Below are 23,332 nucleotides of genomic sequence, written 5' to 3'. Positions count from 1 at the left end.
CCTCCGCTCTATTGTCAACAGCATGTGCTTACAATCCCTGCAGCTTACACACTATCACGGCACAGACAACCACATTAATACCTCCCTGTTTTTTTTTGTCTCATCTACTAAACTGCAGAGCCCAGTCGCTTCTCGGTGGCTAAGCTCTCTGAGTATCACTCACTTATGACACTCATTCTCTCCCACAAAAACAAAATCTCTTTAATCCCCTCCGTTGCTCTTTATCTCTCCAGGACAATAAAAAACACATTGCATGCATTGTGTCTTTATTATGAATGTGCTGCAGAAGTATAATATTCCAAGTGCCAGCTTATCTTTGTATTATTTTTTAAACTTCTATCATCATACATGAATAAAAATCCACAACATGCCATTAATCACAAAGATTATAGAAGCCCGGTGGAAACACGAGGACTGTCAGCTTCTGTGCCTACGTTAGATCATAACTATGTAATGCTAACTCATATCACAATATTGAGATTTATATCTGCAGAGTACATCAACTGTTGATTACAATTAAATTTACATATTAAGTGCTAACAGAGGGACAAAAATAGTCATTACAGAATCTGCAGGTGTGAACTCATGATGGGAAGTCAGGGAGTTTCTGTACATGATTCAAAATCCAGGGTATAAATAAGGAGTTTCTTGAAACCCAGTTGTTTCAGATCACAGTGAGATTCACAGGTAGATTAGAGGTTAGTTCAGGATACACAGGAGATATAATAACAATAAAAATTATAATAATAATAAACTAAATTTTGTTTCTCCACAGTACTGCTATTTAAATCTCACACCCATGAAACAATATTTAAACCAGTGTTTTACAAATATGAAAGACAGCATTCAACAAAATAAAAAGGTGTAATTAATGCGTTAATTGCTGTTTTAGGGTTCTTTTCAAAGGACAAAAAAGCCACAATCTGTCTGGTTTGATAGTACAGGCTACCTGTGGGTGCAGACTGAGCCTGCAGCCACCAACTTTGACTGCAATAACAAGCTATTTAATTTGTTAACCAAATAGTGATGCCCATACGCACATAAAATACTACCACCACCTGTCAACTGCGGCACAGCACTTCAAGAGCATCACATTATGAAATTCAGTTTCAAAATCATCTTTTACAAACATTATCAAAAAAATAATAAGAGGTTATAGGTGATGTGGCATAATTAGCTTTACAGTGTCTTGCTACAGTGATTTTTGTGAACATGTACCCTTCCCCCGGCTCACAGTGATCAGTGGTGTCGAGTGGATAGACAGTAACGTTGCAGCAGAGTAAAAAAAGAAAAGAAAAAGAAACAGGTTTTCTCTCTACAACAGTTCTGTAATCAGAGTTGGGTCTTTACAAAGCAAGAAACTTTTTTTTTTGGCACATATTTTTTCTTGCAGTGATGATGGTGCCTTCTGTGTGAGACTTCCCATAATCCCTTCCAGTTTAGCACCCATAGCTTGTCCTTGGGTAAGCCTCTTTTTCATCCTCTTTTGCCACCCGTACACTCACTCTCACACACAAGATGTATGGGGCGGGCGGGAGTCATGAGAGCCACAGAGAGGAGTCAGAAACAAGAGGACACACTGTGATTCAAAGTGTTTCTTCTCTGTGAGGGCGTTGGATGAATTTCTGCTCTCTGATTTCATTGTAACCACAAATCCCACAGCCTCCCAACGTGTCCGAGGGGATTTAACGGCAAGCTGAAGCTCTGATGGCGTCCTGTCGTCGGGTGCAGTGAAGGATGGACTTTGGCGGACATTTTGTTGCATGTGGCGCTGAAGCTGGGGAGGCAATCCTTCCTGTTTCGCGTTCTGTAACCACCTACACTGGTCTCTCCATTTTCTACTCCACCATGTCAGTGCTGCGGCTGATGATGGGATTCTCGAAGAGTGTCTCAAGAATCGTTCTGAATGTGTTGAGCAGAATACGAAGGGGCTGATTTAGATTGTCTACTCCCCTTCTCCATCTAACAGACACCCCCCCCCCACCCCACCCCAACCCCAGAGCAGCAGCATTTGCATATTTTATTTTCTTCCATTAGCAAAAAGGGATTTATATAGATTACAGAAATACAAGTAAGCACTGTATATCGGGTGCATATTTGTCACACATCCAGGTAATGACTAGGCGGTAAAGACGGTGGTGCAGGTGCGGGCCAGACGGTCAGTTGCCTTATCCAGTTTCATCCTGGGATGAAACTCAGGTTTTCACATTTACTAAAAAAAGAAGAGGAAGCGTATTAGTTGAAGCGCTATATATTCTGTAACTTAATATGGATGTATAAACTTTCACAGACCACAGAGGACAGAGTTATATAATGAGAAAAGAAAAACAAGGGTTGTTGACTCCCAGAGCCCTTATAGTTGTGTGTACAATTGCTCTTCCAGTCATCAAGCTAATGAGGACATCTCTTGGCTTAATGAGACCCAACAGGCTGCATTCAAAGTACAGATAAGTATCTGCTTGAACTGAAGCGAAAAAAGCAAAGAAACATTTAACTGACTGACCCTTCATGTATATATTTAAAGGGGACCTTTTATGCTCATTTTCAGGTTCTTACTTGTAGTTGGAGTTTCTACAGGGACCTGTTTACATGCTTTAATGCTCAAAAAACACTTTATTTTCCTTGTACTGTCTGTGCTGGAAACCCCTGTGTTCACTGTCTGTATGAGACACTGTTTTAGCGCCTGCCTCTTTAAAACTCTGATTGGTCAGCGTTTCTGGCACTTTATACCATTAAAAACACAAATAAAAGCCTCTAAACCAAAAGCTTCCCAGCTGAACATGTCCCAGCAGGACTGTGATTGGAAATCTGGGTGAAATTATTAATATCGGCATCAAAGATTATGCATTTCCCTGATGTTAGCATGTAGCTACATGTACTTGCAGCCAGGGAAACACTGTTACGAAGAATAGCGGCACTTTCTACCTTGAAGAATTATCAATTAAAGCTTCTACCAGCAGAAATATGATCTTTTAAAGAGAAATGAACAACACTGGCAACCAAGATGACATGTCTCCCTGATGTTAGCATGTAGCTACATGTAGCAGTGTGGGTTATGTAATGTAAACATTTGCAGTAGCTAGCAACATATAAAGAAATCCGTCACGAGCTGACGTTTTCTTGTTTTGAAAGTAGAAAAAAAAATGGAAACGTGTTCAGAATGGACTGTAGCCTCCCAAACTAGCACTGGACCGCAATATGATTTCAGAAAGACACTTGACTCCTATGTCGGACAAATGTTAAATTTTGGTTGGGATTAAAATCAGGTTGACGGTATTGTAAATGTCTAATGACGTTATAATTTCACATTGTGTGGATGTTAACATTATGATATTTTGCAGATGTTGGTCTTCGTCATACCTTCTGACTAAACGTCATTAATCTACGACAACATAGCATAAGACATTTGGAATATGTTGGATTTTGGTTTCTTAACAACACAACTTGAACCCAACAAAATACCAGTGCCATTTCTTGTCAGTGTTTACGTCAAACTGACATTGGCACTAAGCCCCGTTTGCACCAAACACTTTCGGTATGGTACCTTTGGAACCAAAAGTAACCCTTAAGACATGGTACCTAGACCCTAGCGTTTCTACTGCAAACACTACTCTTAAATGTGGGCGGAGTTGTTGCCACTTACAGTATTTCCTCATTACCGGTGACACAGATGGAAGTCTGCACCTCGTTTATCGTCCACAGAACGAGGCTACTCGCCAGCATTTTCAGAACTAAATAAAACAGGCTGCAGTGAGAGACTCTTTCCACAGGATATTTAAAACTAGCAGGTTTGTGCATTTAACCCATCTCAGGCAAGCTCGGGGGTTTAGTGTTGCTGGAACGCACAGAAACGATGCTCGAAACGATTAGAATATATGCAGTTCACATTACTTGGCTGAAATTAATACACATAAATGCTTGAAGATCCAGTCATTACTATTACTCTGACTCCAGCTGCTGCTGTGACCGTCCGATAATGACCAATCAATGGACTGCAGTGTTCACAGCTCCACCTTTTAGTACCAGATCTGTGTGCTAGGTACTCCAACAGAGGGGGCACCAAAAATGGGGACAGTACGGAACAGTCCTGATGGTACCATCCACAACTTTTCGCAGGAAAAAACTGAACTGAACTGCTCGGTGGAAACAGGGCTTTTGACATCCTGAAATTATATTTTGGTCACCAGATGTCACAACCGAAATTAAACCAAAAGTCAATATCGAATGACGTTGGTGGCCAGCTGGGTTAGGTTTATGCTCACAGGGATTATTCTCACAAACGTTTACCTTATTATTTGAAGGTCTGGCCATATTTAATATGAACATCTGACATAATAACATTTATGACAGAAAATACAGAAAAGCATAATAGGTCCCCTTTAAATGTAACGTACTGCAGAAGACAAATACTAGTCCCTAATAAGTAATAATCACTGATCTGTCATCAGAATCCCTTTATTTGGTGCAATAAATGTACATTTATTTGTCTTGTGAGCATGTCAACAACTCACACACTGACATACATTATATATACGTATACATGTGGTACAGGGACAGCAAGACTTCACAGTTTGTACAAGCAAACAGAGCAAGGCATACAACAGACAGCGGACTACACATGTCACTCTACAGAAACACACACAGCAGTCTGAGGCATGCAGTTGGTTACAGCTGGAGGCCACCCGTGCAATCAGAGGAACGTGTCAGAAAATGTAGATTTGAATCTGATGTACTTAAGATGCTCTGATCTTTGTGTCGCGTTGATATAGTTTCTAAAGTGCCGCAGCATATAAAGACTCGTGCAGGCATTGTAACTAGTGCGATATTGTGCAAACATGAGTAATAATATCAGTGATTACAGTCAGACTGTGCTGACACAGTTGAATATGATGTTGTGATTGGATAGAAAGTGACAGAAGGAGGTGTTTGGGCCAGGAGGATCAGCGGTAGCAGCGCTACTGCTACAAATTCAAGGGGGGCAAATCACTGCACACAGGAGGGAGGTAAAAAGGTTTAAAGGTCAGATTTGGGACACTCACTGGCCAGGTTGACAATGCAGGCGATGATAATGACCGTCCCTCCTACTAGTGACACCATGGAGAGCATCTTGGCGACGCGTCCCAGACGCACAGCACCGTCCAGATTTCCCTGCTCGAGGCTGTTCTTGGACTGAAAGAGAAGGGCGAACCAGCTGTTAGCTTGGGTTTTGATACACATGCATATTTAAAAACAAAAGATCCTGCTCTCACCATGATGGAGTAGACAAATCCCACAATGTTGATGGGCCACACGGGGCAGAAGCAGGCCAGCACGGACAGAAGGAGGTAGTCTTTGACCTTGGTCCGGTCCAAGGGTGGGTTGGTGGCGATGCTGGAGTGGCGAGAAAGCGACGGCCGGGGCGAGAAGGCGGTGTAGCCGATAGAGCTCGCCCTGCTTCCCTTCCTGGTCTTGCCGTGATGGGGGTAGGAGATGGAGTGTTGTCTTCTGGGAGGAGAGCAGATGACTGGAGAGGTGCTCTCTGCGGGCGCCGGGTGGATCCCGTTACCTACACATGAGGGACAAAAAGGACGGGCAAATATTTGAAACACAGGAGGAGGAACGATGTGTGTGTGCTCTACGTGGAGCTTGTTCATGCACTGGAGTTTGACATTCCCCGAGTGAGCTGACTAAGCAGCTGTATGACCCCCCCCTCCTCCACCCACCCGCTGCCTTAATATGAGGTCAAACTCACTGTTCTTCAGCTTCTCGTTGATGACTATGACTAGCTCGCCTTTGGATTTGCTGCGGGGAGGCTGTGTGCCGACCGGGCTGCTGCTGCCGCTGTGGATGAGTGGTTCACCTCTGACTGGTGGGCATGGCACAGAGATCGGGGCTTGGCTCGACAGAGTGTCCTCCTGGTCCAGCAGCGACGGTTGTTCCTCTCCCGGCCAAATGGTGGGAGCTGGCATCATGTTCACAGCCATGCTGACAGCAAAGATGAAGCCTCTGTTTGTGGTCCAGTCCTGTGTGTGCTGCCTGTAGTTCACCTGGGGGTCAGAAAATGGTTTTTAGCATCTTTGTAAACAGAAACTGCTCACTCCCATCTGCCTAGGGAGCGTATGAAAGTTACTGTGGTGGTACAAAGGGTTTGAAAAGGGAGGATTGTGATACTTTTCTTTTTGCTTCAGAAATGGGGCTCGAAAACATGTTCTCATAACATCTGCTTTGCCATGGGAGGACAACAAGATCAATGTCAGTTTTGAGAAATAAAATAGATGTGAATCTTTGTCATTATTAGCATTTAACCTTATATTTCTACAGAGCGTGTTCTTTATCTCTAGCCTACAAAAGCCTTCTAGGTAGAAAAGCCCTCTACCTTCACTTTATTCTGCTTCTAGGTTAATTATTTCTAATAAAAAATGTTAAGTGTTCCATTTGACAGTGATAGTCACAGCTCTTCACCTATAATTATGACAATAAACTTTAATTATATAGCACCTTTCATACAAGAAATGCAGCACAAAGAGCTCTACAATCCTTTTGTCCTAAGTTAACTTTAAGAAATTGCTCATCGATTTATTTATTGCCAAAAGACAGGTAGTAATGGAGTTTGTGGCTGCAGCATCGTTTGGATCAGCAGATGCACAGTTGTGCGTAACTATAGAAACGAACACTGTGTTCTCTAATATGTCAGCAAGTGGCAGCGTGTACAGGGAGAATAATTATGGACCGAGGCAGCTCCCTTGTGTAGCCCCAAAAAGGGGATCATGTTTGTCAAACACAGACTGACTTCCTCCCTTAAATGTATGTTTTGAACCAGTTTAACATACACTCCTAAAGACTGAGCAACATTCCAAGAGGATTGAGATAAATAAAGGTGTTACTATTAAGTTAACAAGTCACATCATTTTGTTATGATTTCCATAATTTTGGCAGTTGCTAAATAAAGGGAGACTACACATCGAAGTCTGTTTACAGGGGTTAGAGAATACTACTGCATATGTGAATATTTATAGTAGTAGTTTTAGTAGTATCATATTTTATAGTTGTATCGTATTTGTGTACAACTGCTGCTACTAGCATAACACACCAGAATCTCTGAGTGGGTGGTGGCTGGATGGTAACACTAGATTTGTGAAACTCTCACGAGCTGCTTCAATATATTCTTGTCTTGCTGTTTTATGGTGCAACAAAGCTGTGGTTGTGGTTAAGGTTAGGTTTAGGCACAAAAAGCACTTTGTTAGGGTTAGGGTTAGAGGAAATATAAAGGTTTGGGTTAAAGGTATCACTTGAAATATGGAATCTTGCTGGGTTCTTTTTTTCGAAAATCTAAATTCCCTTTTCCCACTGGCAAAAATTCACTTACACCAACTAATGTCTGGTATTTGTATTTTATCAGAAAGGTTACAATCAGCATTAATCACTTGAAATATGGAATCTTGCTGGGTTTTTTTCGCAAATCTAAATTCTGTCCACTGGCAAAATTCACTTACACCAACTAATGTCTAAGCAGATATTAAAAAAAATGAACAACCATATTTTATCAGAAAGGTTACAATCAGCATTAATTCCCAGGACAAATATCCCTGGATGTGGACGCGCTATGTCAAGCCACTTGTTACATGCATTGTCTTCTTTCAAAATACACTTCTGTTTTCACAACACATTCTCACTCCAACCTCGTCACAGTTTGATGTTTGGTCACAGACCTTCTACGTCCAGATACAATGTGAAAGGTACCCTGGATGTGTCGGTTGTTGATGTTCTGGCACGCCATGTCAAGTTCCACTTGTTACATGCATTGTCTTCTTTCAAAATACACTTCTGTTTTCACAGAAAATTGAACTTTTACATACTGTGCCTTTCAAAATAAAATTGACTTTTGTTTTTCTCCCCCAACTACTAACGCACGTGGTTAGGTTTCGGCAACAAAAAGACGTGGTTGGGTTTAGGCAACACAACACATTGTTAGGTTTAGATAACAAAAACACGTGGTTAGGTTTAGGCAACAAGAACACATGGTTAGGTTTAGGAAAAACAAAAACACATGGTTAGTTTGAAGTAACAAAAACACGTGTTTAGGTTTAGATAACAAAAACACGTGGTTAGGTTTAGGAAAAACAAGAACACATGGTTAGGTTTAGGAAAAACAAAAACACATGGTTAGTTTGAAGTAACAAAAACACGTGTTTAGGTTTAGGCAACAAAAACATGTGTTTAGGTTTAGGCAACAAAAACACGTGGTTGGGTTTCAGCAACAAAAACACATGGTAAGGTTCAGGCAACAAAAACACGAGGTTAGGTTTAGGCAACAAAAACACGTGGTTAGGTTTCGGCAACAAAAACACGTGGTTAGATTTAGGCAACAAAAACACGAGGTTAGGTTTAGACAACAAAAACACATGGTTAGGTTTCGGCAACAAAAACACGTGTTTAGGTTTAGGCAACAAAAACACGAGGTTGGGTTTCAGCAACAGAAACACATGGTTGGGTTTAGGCAACAAAAACACATGGTAAGGTTCAGGATGTGTGTAATGTGGGGGCCAGGAAGAGGACTGTATATATTTTTAAAAAAATTTATTAGATTGTTTGTTTTGTTTTCCTTGTTTTCTTGTTTTTCTGTTTTTCTTCTATATCCTCAATATTTCACTTTGTCTTAGTTTTTGTTGTATGTCTCAGTCTAATTTTGTATAATTTTATCCTGTCTGCTTCTATGTCCTGCCCTGGTCTTCACTTGTTATCACATTAAACATTTTTTTAAATTAAAAAATATATATTATCTGTTTCAGTTGCATTTTTTAAATCACGTTTTAATATTTATTCATTTTTATCATTTTAAATTAGTGTTAGGAGTGCAGTGCTTTAAATCAGAATAAAACATTAAATTCTTTGTTAATGATGGCAAAACTAGCTGTGCCAAATGTTCTGTTTGGCTATTCGGAGACACTCAGTGGAGGGTGTGGTGTGTCCTTTTCTAAGTCAAGGGGAGGTCCGGAGAAAATATCAATACAGGGGAAAAGGGTCACAGGCCTATTTTTTCAAAACAGGCTGATGAACCATAAGGCTCAGCCCATGCGTCTCACTCCACAGCTCTCATACAGTCCCTAAATACATTCTGCTTTAGCCGATTTACAGTTTGTATCCAGGCTCAATATCACCATAAGCCTCTTTATAATCCACTTTGACTTCAGATCATATCTATCCTCATTTTTGATAACTCCTCATGCCATGTTGAACTGTAAACACACTCGAGGTAAACACATGAGACACACACACACGTCATGTCCCTCAGGCTGTAAATCAGGCCTCATATTAAAATAGCAGACCTGCTATCTCAGGTAACAGTGAAAGCAGGTCACAATGACATGGGGAGTACAAAGGCATGGCAGATGGAGGCAGGTTGCTTTGAAACCATAGCAGCGGCCATAGTCTCTGTGCAGGTGTGTACATACCATTATTCCATCATGTGTACACAAGCCTAAAGGCATATGGTGGCCGGGCGTAGAACAAAAGGTAGAAAATGACAGAGGGGAAAAGGATGAGGACAAAGGAGGAATAGTCGGATGGACGAGTGGAGGAGGAAGAGGAGGAGGAGGAGGAAGAGGGGGTAGCATTAATTAGCCTGCTGCTGCTCGTGATTTGAATTCAGTGGATGAGGGATGCTACATTGCAAAGATAAGCAGAAAAATCACGCAGCTTGTGTTGGATTGTTGTGTTTAAATCAGATTATGAGTGAACTGATATTTGAATTAGCCTTATATATTAACACACACAGAGGGGGAAGAGGAGGCTATAAAGATAAATCAAACTGACCTTTTTAATCCAGCGCCTGTCTCAACACAGCCGGAGCGTGCCTGGATGTGGCATCCTTATTCTCAGGTGCAAAATAAAACCATCAGACACGACCCAACATCTCCTCTGCAGCCTCGACGTGTGTGTAAACCGTCTGCATAGGATCCTTTACGAGCCTGTGTGAGAGCTGGAGGAGCGGTGGTGTTGTAGCGGCTTGTGGCAGCGCAGTGTGCTGGGATGGATGGGGAGTCTCCGGGATGGCAGGGTGGATCAGGGAGGAGGGGTGTGTATGTGAAATGAAAAGTGAAATCAACCAGACTACGTGTTGTGGGAGAAGAGGGAGGGGGAGGCTGGGTTACAGCGTCCTCCTCTCCTCACCTTTAAAAACAAAACAAAAAAACCCCAAAAAAACCCAAAACAGCTTCTCACACTGAATATCTATCCCGTGATGCTGCATCACATCAGCGGTGATTAAATGTGTCCTCGTGCCTCCAAGAGTTCACAAATTAGCCCAATTAGATTTTCAACCCGGAAACACCCCCCAGAGAGGAGGATTCATCTGACAGGAGGTTCAGGGTGCACTTGGTCATGTGTTTAAAGTGATCACATTTATTTATCATCATAAAATAAACACACAAACATTTAAATGACACGTGAGGCATTTATTTAAAAAGCAGTAGTGCGCCATCAGCTGGAACACAATGGTTACTACAAAAACATCATAAAACCGCATAAAAGACATTAAAAGCTTTAGAGATAGAAATCATATACATTAGATAAGGGTCGGTAAAAAATAAAAAAATAAAAAGAAAAATCACTTTCCCATGGAACTCAGGATGTTTGCCTGGAAAAAAAAGGAGAAATTAATATTAGCACTGAGAAAACATCATCTCTAAAAGCTACTCTTCCCCCCCCCTACAATTTATAAGTATGAAGGCTACAGCAGGGGTGTCAAACATGTGGCCCGGGGGCCAGAATCTGCCCACTAAAGGGTCCAATCTGGCCCACTGGATGACCTTGCACACCTAATAGTGATACACTTGTAATGGCGAAGAGGTGGCAGGTTTCAGGACCAAGTTTTGATGTTAGGATTACTACACAGGAGTGGAAATGTAAAGAAAAATGCACGTGATGACAGTGAGAAGTCATCTGAACGTGGAAAACCTGAGGAATATTGTTGAAACTGCATTTATTCCTCTGAAGACATCACAGGCTCTATGTCGGATTCTATGTAGGACTTTATTCAATGGTTTTACTGGTCTCGCCCACCTGCGATCAAACTGGGCTGGGTCTGACACCCTGGTCTATGGCCACGTTTGCTGCGTTCAGCTAAATGCCAACATCCTGATGTTTAGCAGTGACCATCTAAGCATGTCAACATTTTCTACTAAGCATATAACATTACAGGGTGTCTGCAGGTATCAGACACTTACATTTAATGCTTTTTATGGCCTTTGGGATCATTTAAAACAGAAAATAAGACAGAAATTTGGAGATGGAGTAAATGTAAATATCTTCTATGTGGTCCCATACAGAAGTAGGTTTTATGTAGTAATATAGTTATTAGACTGAGTAAGGTTAATCTACATTTTGCCAACAGGTTAGTGCAAGAATAAATTAAAAACACAAAATAATTAAATAAAATAACATAACATTTCAGGGAATTTATTGCAATAATGATATTCTTGAGAATATGACAAATTAGTAAAAAAAAACCCACATCATTAATTTAAGAAAACAGAATGGCAACAAAATAAGTGATATGTTTGAACATGTCAACCTGACAGTTTGCCTGAAGATATCCAGTAAAAACTAAACAAATATCAAACTTTCATGGCAATCCATCCAATTGTTGAACTATTTGAATCGAGAAATCCTCCACTGACGACCTGACTTACCTTCTTGAAGGAGGAAAATCTCTTTTCCGTCATTCCCTCGACTTTCAGCAGATCTTCCAACTGCAAAAACAAACCATTTGTCAAGTCTCCACAAGAAAATTAAAAACTTCGGTAAGAAAAACTTTGAAGACAAATTATTGTTGTGAGGTGGGTTACACGTAAAGCACGATGTGAGCTCGACATTTTCTCTACTGACCCTTGTGAAATGTCCATGTATTTCCCTCCAGCCCAGGATGAGCTTTGCTTTCTTGTCACCAATCTGCTGCAGACCTTTGAGCTCTTTGAGGGAGCCGTTATTGAGAACATGCAGGATTTTCTGCGTGGAGTTCTCGAGCATGGATGTGTCGAGTTGGGACTCCCAGCAGTTCTCTATTACGTTCTCTTTACCATCAGGGGGCTGAGACAGAACAGATAATTTCAGTTTCATGTTATTTACTGGACTACATTTACAGTTGGCATTTTTATACAGGTATAGAAAATGCACAAGGACATCTTTATCTTTAACTGTCAAGATTTATTCATCCACATTGGTCTGGACAGGAGGTTAATATTGACCTAATAAATCTGAGATCTTGCAGCGTCTGTCGAGACGAACCACAAATTGAACCTGATGCACTACGTCAGCTTGTATCTGACGCTTGCAATTCTGCAGATGTGTCAAGCTAAGCGCAGCAGAGTAGAGGCTCGGATGCTGACCTCAACCTGGTCTGAAAGCTTCCTCTCTTTCTTCTTGACGCAGACGGACTGTTTCTTGACGACTGCAAGCTGCTGAAGAGGGTGGAGCTGCGACACTGATGGGGAGGAAAACACATACAAATTAATGTTAAATAACTTAATACTACACATTAGAAATCAAACAACCTCCTAACCCTGTCATAATATTTCTCTGTTAGAGTCCAATCTGTCAACAAAGAAAAAATATTCTTACTGAGGGGGAAATTTTGCTTTGAAACAGGTAGAATTTCATATCTTGTTTGGGCTCTTGTGCCGTTTCCAAGCCAAAAGCGTGAGACAGGTACCAAGGTATCCGTCTCAATCCCCAAACTGCTGAGGGGTTTAAAAATAATTCCTCCTCATCGTCATTGGATACATTTTCTGGCTCCTATATGGTAGACTGAGCTCTTGTATTACATTGCAGCTCAGCGATACCTCCAGTGATTCAACATGATGGAATTAGTGAGTGACTACTCTTTAGGGAAACGTGAACAGGACAAAAGTTTTCCCAGGGTCACTTTTTTTAATATAGCACATCCTCTTTCAAGGGCGACTGAAAGATGGTCTTATCTGACACATCTTTAGTCTTAATATAGTGAGTCTTTGCACTTGCAACTTGAATCTAAATGTGAAAAGGTAAAACATTTATCAAGTTCCATCTGTTTCTAACTGACCTTGTAGGGGCTGGACTACGGCCTGCTGTTTATTCACTTTTGTTGCAGTTGCCTGTCGTCTTTGCAGAGGCGCTGTGGTGTTCTTGAAGGCAGCGTCCTGTTTGGCACTGGACTTTTCTCCAGCCAACCGACTTAACAGCATAGCCTTGCTCTCAAACTCCCTCTGCCTATCTTTGAGCACCTGCAAAAAACAGAGAGAGTGGCTATCAAATATCTGCGATGAAGAGCTGATCAATCAGAGTAGATCTGACAGCATCAGCGTCTGGTAAATCACACACGGACAGAAGAGACAGAGGCTGGAACAGGTGCGTATATAAAGCAGAAGCTATATTATAGAGGGTTACATGACACCCAGGTGGATGATAGGCCTGTGTATTGGCAACAATCTGGTGATATGATATGGGGGCAAGATTCAATATATGCCGATACTATAAGCATGGTGATTTATTGCAATTTGTACATCTAAATTTAGGAAAACTGTCACAGTATAAAGAACACACCAACATACAGTACAGGCCAAAAGTTTGGACACACCTTCTCATTCAATGCGTTTTCTTTATTTTCATGACTATTTACATTGTAGATTCTCACTGAAGGCATCAAAACTATGAATGAACACACGTGGAGTTATGTACTTAACAAAAAAAGGTGAAATAACTGAAAACATGTTTTATATTCTAGTTTCTTCAAAATAGCCACCCTTTGCTCTGATTACTGCTTTGCACACTCTTGGCATTCTCTCCATGAGCTTCAAGAGGTAGTCACCTGAAATGGTTTTCCAACAGTCTTGAAGGAGTTCCCAGAGGTGTTTAGCACTTGTTGGCCCCTTTGCCTTCACTGTGTGGTCCAGCTCATCCCAAACCATCTCGACTGGGTTCAGGTCCGGTGACTGTGGAGGCCAGGTCATCTGCCGCAGCACTCCATCACTCTCCTTCTTGGTCAAATAGCCCTTACACAGCCTGGAGGTGTGTTTGGGGTCATTGTCCTGTTGAAAAATAAATGATCGTCCAACTAAACGCAAACCGGATGGGATGGCATGTCGCTGCAGGAGCCATGCTGGTTCAGTGTGCCTTCAATTTTGAATAAATCCCCAACAGTGTCACCAGCAAAACACCCCCACACCATCACACCTCCTCCTCCATGCTTCACAGTGGGAACCAGGCATGTGGAATCCATCCGTTCACCTTTTCTGCGTCTCACAAAGACACGGCGGTTGGAACCAAAGATCTCAAATTTGGACTCATCAGACCAAAGCACAGATTTCCAGTGGTCTAATGTCCATTCCTTGTGTTTCTTGGCCCAAACAAATCTCTTCTACTTGTTGCCTCTCCTTAGCAGTGGTTTCCTAGCAGCTATTTGACCATGAAGGCCTGATTCGCGCAGTCTCCTCTTAACAGTTGTTCTAGAGATGGGTCTGCTGCTAGAACTCTGTGTGGCATTCATCTGGTCTCTGATCTGAGCTGCTGTTAACTTGCGATTTCTGAGGCTGGTGACTCAGATGAACTTATCCTCAGAAGCAGAGGTGACTCTTGGTCTTCCTTTCCTGGGTCGGTCCTCATGTGTGCCAGTTTCGTTGTAGCGCTCGATGGTTTTTGCGACTCCACTTGGGGACACATTTAAAGTTTTTGCAATTTTCCGGACTGACTGACCTTCATTTCTTAAAGTAATGATGGCCACTGGTTTTTCTTTAGTTAGCTGATTGGTTCTTGCCATAATATGAATTTTAACAGTTGTCCAATAGGCCTGTCGGCTGTGTATTAACCTGACTTCTGCACAACACAACTGATGGTCCCAACCCCATTGATAAAGCAAGAAATTCCACTAATTAACCCTGATAAGGCACACCTGTGAAGTGGAAACCATTTCAGGTGACTACCTCTTGAAGCTCATGGAGAGAATGCTAAGAGTGTGCAAAGCAGTAATCAGAGCAAAGGGTGGCTATTTTGAAGAAACTAGAATATAAAACATGTTTTCAGTTATTTCACCTTTTTTTGTTAAGTACATAACTCCACATGTGTTCATTCATAGTTTTGATGCCTTCAGTGAGAATCTACAATGTAAATAGTCATGAAAATAAAGAAAACGCATTGAATGAGAAGGTGTGTCCAAACTTTTGGCCTGTACTGTATGCATAAAGAGGTTTACTTTTTTACTTATGCTGCGTTTACAAAGTCATGACAAATGTCCCATATTTATAGTAGGATGTCATATATGGTGCATACAATAATGATGCTATAAACTCAAGTTTTGATGTAGGCGTGTGTTTTCACCTGGATCTCCTGTGCCACATCTTTCAGCACGCTCAGTCCATCTTTGTCCTGGCGCTTCATCATCAGCTTCTCCAGAGCTACTAGCCTGTCCATCACTGACGGCTGTGACAGACTGAAAGAGAGACGCACACACAAACAAATCAAGAAAGAGGGAAAGCTGGTAGACAGTGAGGGGGGGTGCGTTTGTTCAGGGGCTTTGAAGTGTACTCAATAGTCAAAAGGCCGACAAATACAAGCTGAAGAGCTTCATCGCACAGACAGATTTATACACCTGATAACAGATGGCAAGAAAGCAGTGCTTGTATCTCTGCTAAAGAGTTCCCAGTAGACAGAGCAGCTGCAGCCAATGGGAGCACTGCAGAGAGAGTTGCTTTTAGCACACACTATAAAATCCTGGCCCACTGATTCGAGGCTGTGGCTTGTTTGAACTGCCGTTGTGCAGAATTAATCTGATGTAGTCACTCGGGGCAGATGTGTTTTCTCTACAGTCAAACATCACAGTTCCTACGTCTGATTAGCCAAATAAGTCTGTGTGTGATCTTTTAACCTGTTAAAATGTGAAGATGGTGAGGAGCCCTCCTGTTCACTTTTCCTCTCGTCTTTCTGCCTCTTCTTCTGTGGCTCGGTGCCAGACCCGCCTGCCTCGTGGTCCTCTCTGGCCCGCTTCACTGGAGATGTAGGCAGAAGGGAAATTAACAGTTTAGTATTCAGTGCACTCGAGCAACACTGTTTGTGGGGTTCTCTGGAGTGTAAAGCAATACAGATGAAGATGGCACAGCATCAGTCAAGACTGCATTGCAGTGCCAGAACTAAAGCCAAAGGGAGAAGAGCGTTATTTAAGACGATGCTTAAATGTAAGGGAAATGCATTAAAAGAACAAACTCGAGTGGTATTCAAAACATTTCTTTAAATGACACCCATCGTGCTGTGAGACAGCTGGCTGTTTACTCCGAGTCATCATCCTCTGGGATGTGACACAGATGCCCCCTATTGGCCTTAGATCAGTCTGTCAGAGCTTCCTAATAACATGACTTTCTACGCTTACAAGAAGGCCTAGACAATCTCATAAAAATCACCATCGCAACGGAAGTTCATACAATATTGACACTGCAGAAGACGCAATATGAGTCATGGCCTGAATTGGCTCATCATTCAGGTCACGCTGGGGAAAAAAATGTTCACATCTATTCCTTGTCTGGCCTGAAAAGTCTCATTTGTTAGTTTTTTGGTTACACCTGTGCTTAATACTGGTGCTGTATGTGTTCTGCTTTGAATTCCTTAACTCGTTTTTTTAAAAAATTGAAATATACATCACAAACAACAACAATGACGACAACAAGAATTTATTTATCTTTGCAGTATCAGGGTTTTCCAAATTGTTTCACCCTACTGACAAGCCACCTGAATAAAAATTGAGCGTATTTCTTACCTGGAAGCGCAGGCACAGCCACAGTTTCACAGGTGAAGGGCTTGTTCACGATGAGCTTGGATTTGGAGGCAAAGTTGAGTGCACTGAACGTATCAAAATAGTACTTGTACTCTGGTGCAATGTTGGTGATCATGACAGAGTGTGCCGAGCCGCCCAGAGAGTCCTGTAGCAGCCGTGTCAGTTTACTGTCTCTGTATGGCACACGGATGGCAGTGCCAGAGTTAAGGGAGTCCACGACCTTGCTGAGAGTAAACAGAGACAGGTTGATGGCGCCGCTCTCTTTCAGGCGGATGCCCTGGTTGCCGGTGCGACGGTTGTCCTCGGACCCAGCCAGGTCTATCAGGTACAGCTTTCCCGTTTGCTGTCTGTGGGGGAGGACGCGCTGAGTCCGTACAACCTGGATCATTGAAAAGATTAAGATTTGAGAAGGAAAAATGACAGAGGTCAGACGTAAGGAAAGGTTAAATGAGGCAAAAACAAGGCAGTTAGAGGCTTACATTTTTTGATAGATATGACACACACATATCCAGCGATACAAAATAGGAAGCAAGAATGCAGAAAATGACAAAGTTAGTGAAAGGACACAAAACACCAGTTTGTTTCTCTCCCAGTAAAGTCCCAGAAAGCCCAGAGGCAGCTAGTGGGGGTGTTGCGAGAGAGAATTGATCTTAGCACCAGCTACCAAATCCTGACCTACTGCTCAGAGGCCACGACCTGTTTAAGATGCTGTTTGACCACCCAGTGGACACCCATGCACAGATTCAGTGTAGAAAACAGTAACTCTCAGACTACATATCAAACCTTGATGAGGAGGACAGCATGGCTGCGGCTAGAGCGCTGGTTGAGTTTGGTAGAAGCTGTGGTACGATTGAGGCTGGCAGGGACAAACTGTTTGTCAAAATCTGAGAAGGACGTGATGGTTGTGTGAGTGAGGCCAGGGATGAGGATGTTCTTGTCCTTGTCCTCTCTGATTGGCAAATCCTGGGAGCCTGGTGATAGAAGATCTAGCACCTGAGAAAGAAAGACAGATCGTGCACTGTCAGATATAAAATAATCAGACGGTTTAACAAAACCCCAAGAAACTTTTACTAGCAGATAATTAGCAGGGGAGCACAGTTAGGAGAAAGGTTTGAATTAACTTGAGGAGAGTGAGAGCTGTATCCTAGAACAGAGGGATATGGTTTCAGGTACGTGAATGCGTGACAAGTTGAGGAACTCTGTGTACCCAAGGTTCTTTCAATAGGCTGCATTAGCTATACAAATGAAAAGGGGACGGTTAGGTGGAGACACGTTTATGGAATTTACATGATTACGAGTGGAGTCTGGCTCTTATTTTAAAAGATAAAAAGGAGAATTAACCTGTGTTTATTTTTACTATTCAAACAAGTTCTTTCCCACCAACACTTTATTAAAAAAAAAAAAAAAAAAAAAATCAGGTGCACGTAGCATTTTATTTCCAATTGAAATATACAAACACTGTAGCCTACCCATTTCCTAACAATGTACCAGGAAATGGCCACTTTTAAACTGAACATGTATACAGTATGTTACTATATTAACACTGCAGCATGACAGTCTTTTCTTTCTAAGTATCATAAATGCTAGACATGAGCTTTTGACAGAATTGCTCTACTGGTACTTTGTTCACACGGTACACCAGGGATACTCTACTGCCACTCTTGCATAATGACAGGAGGCCAAAGGGCAGTTAATGAGCAAACACCATGAATATTTATCAGTATATTTAATAAATGAATTGCCTGTTTTTCCACCCTTTTAACGTGTGCTTTACGCAGGGGTGTTTCTAGGCTTAGCCCATACCTCTCTTGGATCCTCTCCTGGGGGGTATTCCAGAAAGCGGATTATGTGAAAACTCAGTAAGTTAACCCTGAGATGAGGGAAACTCTGAGTTATCCGTCCCAGAAAGAGAGGTAACTGAAACTCTGAAGTCAATCACCATGGTTACAGACTCTGTGAACATAACCTGCTCGCTGACAGGTTTTCTTCAATAAACCCTGAGTTTTTCTCTGTCTCCTCCCTCTTGCACGCTGTTTCACTTCCTCATTCATTCAGTCCGTGAAAGCTTGTATCGAAGCTCATTAATTAGCGGAGATTTACCGTCTGTCACAGTCTAAATCCTGCTGGATATTAATTTGTTACTCGGGACTGTCTTACGTTAGGCTACTGAATTTATGCACATCAATCATTTCTTTGGACATCGGTTTTTGTCTTTACATTCAAATATTACACAGTGAGAATTCACCCTCAGCTCAGAATCAAACCTGTCCTTTTTAAATTTATTATTTTTTATAACACTGTGCACAAGGATCAGACTGTCAGTCTGTTAGAGCAGCTCCCACATGTTTATTGCACATAATGTGTAGATCTAATTATTTAAATTTTAAAAATCAGTATGAAGCTTTAGACACGTAGTATCAATGACTAATGATCTCTATCACTGATGTCATTGGTCGCACTGATGGAACATAATTCCAATAGCCTAATATTGGGGATTATATGTTAATATTTCTGAGAGCAATGGTGCAGCATTTCAGTGTCTTTAAATTTACTACATTTGTATCTGAAATAAAGTCACTGAATGCTGTTGAGTCAAGATACAAATAGATGTGCAACATTTTCAAATCTACTGTATTTTAACCTCAACGTCTTTTCAGGTGCAAATCACCAAACGTATTATTACTGGGTCAGACTGTGAGTTTACAGTCATGTCTTTATGTCTTTGATCTATAGCCTAGCCTATATGTTTTAAATCTTACTATTTTTCAGTTGCTGCCTCCTGTGTTTTTCCTCATCAGATCAAATCTGAACAAATATATATTAATATAATGTAATGTATCTACAGCCTGATACGCAGTCAGATTCCACCACTTTATCTTCATTAAGAATTATGTAAGTCTGACAAATGATGAATAAACGGACAACACTGAATAAAACTTTTTTATTAACTTTATGGTTAACTTATTTACACTTTCCTCGCTCCGACTCAGGCTCTTCTTTTAAAGATAAACGTGCACCGTCTGCTACACATGCATTAATATCTTTACATCCACTGGATTAAAATGAAGGCGCTGTCTTTTATTTACCTGTTGCCATGTTGAATCGTGGAGTCAGAGCTCCATTGATGATGGCTTTTTATTGTCGGTTTAACTCAGAGTGGACATACTCAGAGTTGACTGAACTAACTCAGATCAGCTGTTCTGCTTTAGAATCACCAATTAACCTTAATCTGAACCTGCAGGCCTTTGGACTGTGGTAGGAAGCTAAAGTACCCTGACATGGAAACACCCACACTGACATGGGGAGGGGAAAATAACAATAAGATAACCTATAACCACTGCACCACCGTGTGGCCCAGAATTACAAACTCAAAAACGCAGATTATGAACAATTGGTAACAACCTTGATTCACTCCTTTACAACATAACACTATTTCACTTTCTTATCCGTTAACAGAAGTCATAAAACTACCGACTCACATAATACTGCCAACAATCCATACCTTTTCATTGTATATTTCCAAATAAGACATGCCAATACTGTAGTCCCATCCTTCAGCCTCATCCTTAGCTTTGACCATATTGAAAATGGCACGAACAGCGCGGGGGATCACGCCTGGCTCATCTGAGCTGCCCATCATGGTGTGTGTTTTACCTAGGGAAAAAACATGGTGAGTTGCACACATAAAAAACATGCATTTTGGAAATAGAGCAGAGCAAACTGTCTCAACAAAAACATTAGTGCTCTAATCAAAACATGTTTATGGGAATACTAGTGATGTCATTATATAATAAACACAATAATACTAGGCCTATCTAAAATCCCACTCATATACCGAAAAGTCATTAAAGGAAATGTTCAGGAAAAATTGGAGACTGGATGTGTCTTTACAACCATCTTTAATAAGCAACAAAGTAAAGTATATCTTAACAAAATAAATATTGGGGTAACAAACCAGCTCCTGTTGGTCCATAAGCAAAGACACTGGCATTTTGTCCATTCAGTATGTGTGGCAGAATGGGCTTCACTGATGAGAGGAAAACGTCTTGTTGCGTTGTTTGCTCACCATGAAAAACGTCAAAGCTGTTGGACAATAATTATAAAAATTAACGAGAAGATAATTCAGGAGTAAGGACAGTTAGATGCTAAGATACCAGGAACACCTACTTGTATTTGACAGTTTCTGTAGCATTTCTCCAGTTGATTATTTCCAGATTCTGTGCGTCCAGGCCTCTGACACACGGGCCCTCGCTTTTCTCATCGAGCTTGCCCATGTAGGGCCGCAGACGAACCGCTACCCGAACTCTAGCTGTCTTCTTGCTTGCTCCATCTTGTACCGCCACACGCTGCGCCATGTTTGAAGTCCTCAAAACAAAAGGCCTGGATAACGATAAAAACCAAGTTAGCCGAGCAGAACTGTTGTTTTAACTGTTTACAAAAGCATCTAAAGCTTATTGAAAATGAGGTTAACCGACAGATTTCAAATAAACTGAGAGTTCCCGCAAACAAATCGCTACAATGATAAGTTATGTTTAACTTTAACAGCAGTAGCTTCAGTCGGCTAACAACAAGCTAGCTAACGTTCGGTTTAGTCTTTCTTCTCAAACGAACTTTACTCGCCTGGCGAAGGTCCGTTACCGTTTTACCGAGCTGTCACTAATGTTTCGTTAGCACTCACCGGTATCACTTTCGGACTCCTTGTTCAAAACTTTTACTTTTCAAATGTTACTTTTGGCAACATTGCGGACGCCGTCTTTTAACAATGGCGGTGGACCCCCCTCAACATCTAACCGAACCCTTTTCAAATGAGGAGCGCTGTAACCGGAAGCCACCACGAACCAATCAGAACTCGCCTTCTTCTTCTCTTCTCCATTATTGGTGGATCGCAAGGAGCTTTACCTGCACACCGCCACCTACTGTACAATAGTGTATAACATGATATCAATTTACCTGATTTCCTACATTCTTCTGTCGTTTTAGAAAGTAAAAAAAGTGCCTTCCTGGTGACCCTTACCGCCTCCTCCTCTCTTTCCATCAAATACCACTCTTGCCCCGCCTCCAGAACTATTTTACTCAACCTTTCCCTCTCCATCTCATACATAGTGCAATGCAATTAGATATGTATTAAATCTTCTCTGACAGTTGTTGTGACTGTATGCTTTCCAAAACAGCTGATGAGTCTGTGCACACCACCATCCTATCAGGCCTGACCTCTTCAACCCAATGTAAAGCAATAATGGCTGCCAATAGTTCTGTTGTATACACAGATAACTGGTCAGACAGTCTTTTGGAAGCAGACATTTTAAACCTAGGGATATACACACTGTCTCCAACACACTCCTGTTTATTCTTAGAGCCATCCGTGTGGGTTTTAAGATAATTGCAATAATTATTCCTTGATCTTACACTTGTTTTAACTCCTACTTCACTCATTTACCTTTCACTTGACTTTTCCTAAATACTCTTGTCTGTCTTTACTCCTGGGAAAAGGCACAAAGGTGCTACTTACCGGGGTGGATCTGGTGATCTCTGATGCCTCAATTCTATATGTCCTCATTCTTTCTTCTATTCTCCATCCAAACCAACACCCCTGGAACATAGTCTTTCCAACACTCCTGCAGTGACTCTTAGCTAGGTTTTCCTCCCCACTTCCTCTCAACTCCAGTGGTGTCTCTACTGCTTCTATTAGTGCTGCATTGATGGGGGTTGACTTAATAGCTCCTATACATAACTGTAATGCCCTATAGTCTCTGTAGTCTCCCTGTAGTCTCTCCACTTTTTTTTTTTTTTTAATATTCTTTATTTCACATTTCCTTGTGAACATAGAGACAATAATATGAGAGAACATAATGGAAGATCAGAGATTAAGGAACAATAAAGAAACAGACAAACAATGCCAGGGGTTACAAACAAATTGTGACACAGATAAATAAAAGATATGCAATAAAATTATACCACAAGATAAATTACCACTCTAATAGAATCTTAAACTTGGAGCACAAGTCCTGATGTAGGATTCTGCTTCCCTTTTAAAAGTACAGAAAGAGGCTTTACTTTTTAACACTTTATATTTATGGATATAAAACTTTAAAGTACAAAAGCATCATAGATTTAGTCTAATATAAAGTGACAGATACCTCGCCACAGACTCAGAGTGTGTTTGCAAGTCCAGAACAAATGGGAGACAGTCTCTGGGTGCATGTTACAAAATGTGCATATGGTGTCAATGACTTTCTTGAACCTGAAAATGATTTGACAGGGTAATGTATGAGCCTACAGGAAATCTCTTTAACTTTGTTAACCACTAGATATATATCAGGGAGAGACCATATTATTGTCCTTTCCACTTTTAGTAGTGATGTTTTTGCTGCTGCTCCATATACTATAGTATAGTATGTACATATAGTTGTATACTACACAACCATAATCTATTGTGCGTATTTGTCTGCCCCCAGCTGCATCCAGCCACAGCCAATCAGAACTCGCTCAAACATTGGCGCCTATATGACGTCTAGCGCCCTTATTCAAAAGATTTACTCGTACATCGAATATAACATT

General features: G+C 41.3%; 2 protein-coding genes across 4 annotated transcripts; both read right to left on the bottom strand.

Annotated features, from left to right (window-relative positions):
- Positions 1-258: 258 nt before the first annotated feature.
- On the bottom strand, positions 259-10,358 carry prrt2 (proline-rich transmembrane protein 2). 2 transcript variants are annotated; one of them, XM_049563776.1, is made up of 5 exons: positions 9,793-10,355; positions 5,732-6,026; positions 5,250-5,545; positions 5,040-5,169; positions 259-2,212 (listed from the first exon to the last, which is right to left on the bottom strand). In XM_049563776.1, exons 2-5 carry the CDS (start codon positions 5,961-5,963, stop codon positions 2,196-2,198), a joined length of 675 nt encoding a protein of 224 aa, XP_049419733.1. In that variant the 5' UTR covers positions 5,964-6,026; positions 9,793-10,355; the 3' UTR covers positions 259-2,195. The 2 variants fall into 2 exon arrangements, with proteins under 2 accessions (XP_049419733.1, XP_049419732.1); XM_049563775.1 differs by lacking the exon at positions 259-2,212 and having other exon boundaries at positions 4,451-5,169; positions 9,793-10,358.
- A 69-nt stretch (positions 10,359-10,427) lies between these two features.
- Positions 10,428-21,581, bottom strand: kif22 (kinesin family member 22). Of its 2 annotated transcripts, none has more exons than XM_049563774.1 (13): positions 21,453-21,581; positions 20,942-21,154; positions 20,730-20,857; positions 20,277-20,428; positions 17,558-17,767; positions 16,757-17,153; positions 15,875-15,995; positions 15,328-15,439; positions 13,058-13,238; positions 12,366-12,460; positions 11,866-12,066; positions 11,670-11,729; positions 10,428-10,615 (listed from the first exon to the last, which is right to left on the bottom strand). In XM_049563774.1, the coding sequence occupies exons 2-13, from the start codon at positions 21,127-21,129 to the stop codon at positions 10,586-10,588; spliced, it is 1,875 nt and encodes a 624-aa protein (XP_049419731.1). In that variant the 5' UTR covers positions 21,130-21,154; positions 21,453-21,581; the 3' UTR covers positions 10,428-10,585. The 2 variants fall into 2 exon arrangements, with proteins under 2 accessions (XP_049419731.1, XP_049419730.1); XM_049563773.1 differs by having other exon boundaries at positions 21,395-21,575.
- Between the last annotated feature and the right edge of the window lie 1,751 nt (positions 21,582-23,332).

The sequence above is a fragment of the Epinephelus fuscoguttatus genome, linkage group LG20 (genome assembly GCF_011397635.1).
Source record: "Epinephelus fuscoguttatus linkage group LG20, E.fuscoguttatus.final_Chr_v1".
NCBI lineage: Eukaryota > Metazoa > Chordata > Actinopteri > Perciformes > Serranidae > Epinephelus > Epinephelus fuscoguttatus.
Note: the sequence above shows the minus strand (reverse complement) of the source record. Positions and strands in the feature narration are given on the sequence as shown.

Coding starts and splice junctions, on each gene's coding strand:
- prrt2 (XM_049563775.1), bottom strand. CDS start 5,963: ATGGCTGTGAACATGATGCCAGCTCCCACCATTTGGCCGGGAGAGGAA. Junction 5,546..5,731: donor CAACGAGAAGCTGAAGAACA/GTGAGTTTGACC, acceptor CCTCATGTGTAG/GTAACGGGATCCACCCGGCG. Junction 5,170..5,249: donor GATTTGTCTACTCCATCATG/GTGAGAGCAGGA, acceptor CTTCTCTTTCAG/TCCAAGAACAGCCTCGAGCA.
- kif22 (XM_049563774.1), bottom strand. CDS start 21,129: ATGGCGCAGCGTGTGGCGGTACAAGATGGAGCAAGCAAGAAGACAGCT. Junction 12,461..13,057: donor CGTAGTCCAGCCCCTACAAG/GTCAGTTAGAAA, acceptor CCTCCCCATCAG/TGTCGCAGCTCCACCCTCTT. Junction 10,616..11,669: donor GATTTTCCTCCTTCAAGAAG/GTAAGTCAGGTC, acceptor TTTTTTTTCCAG/GCAAACATCCTGAGTTCCAT.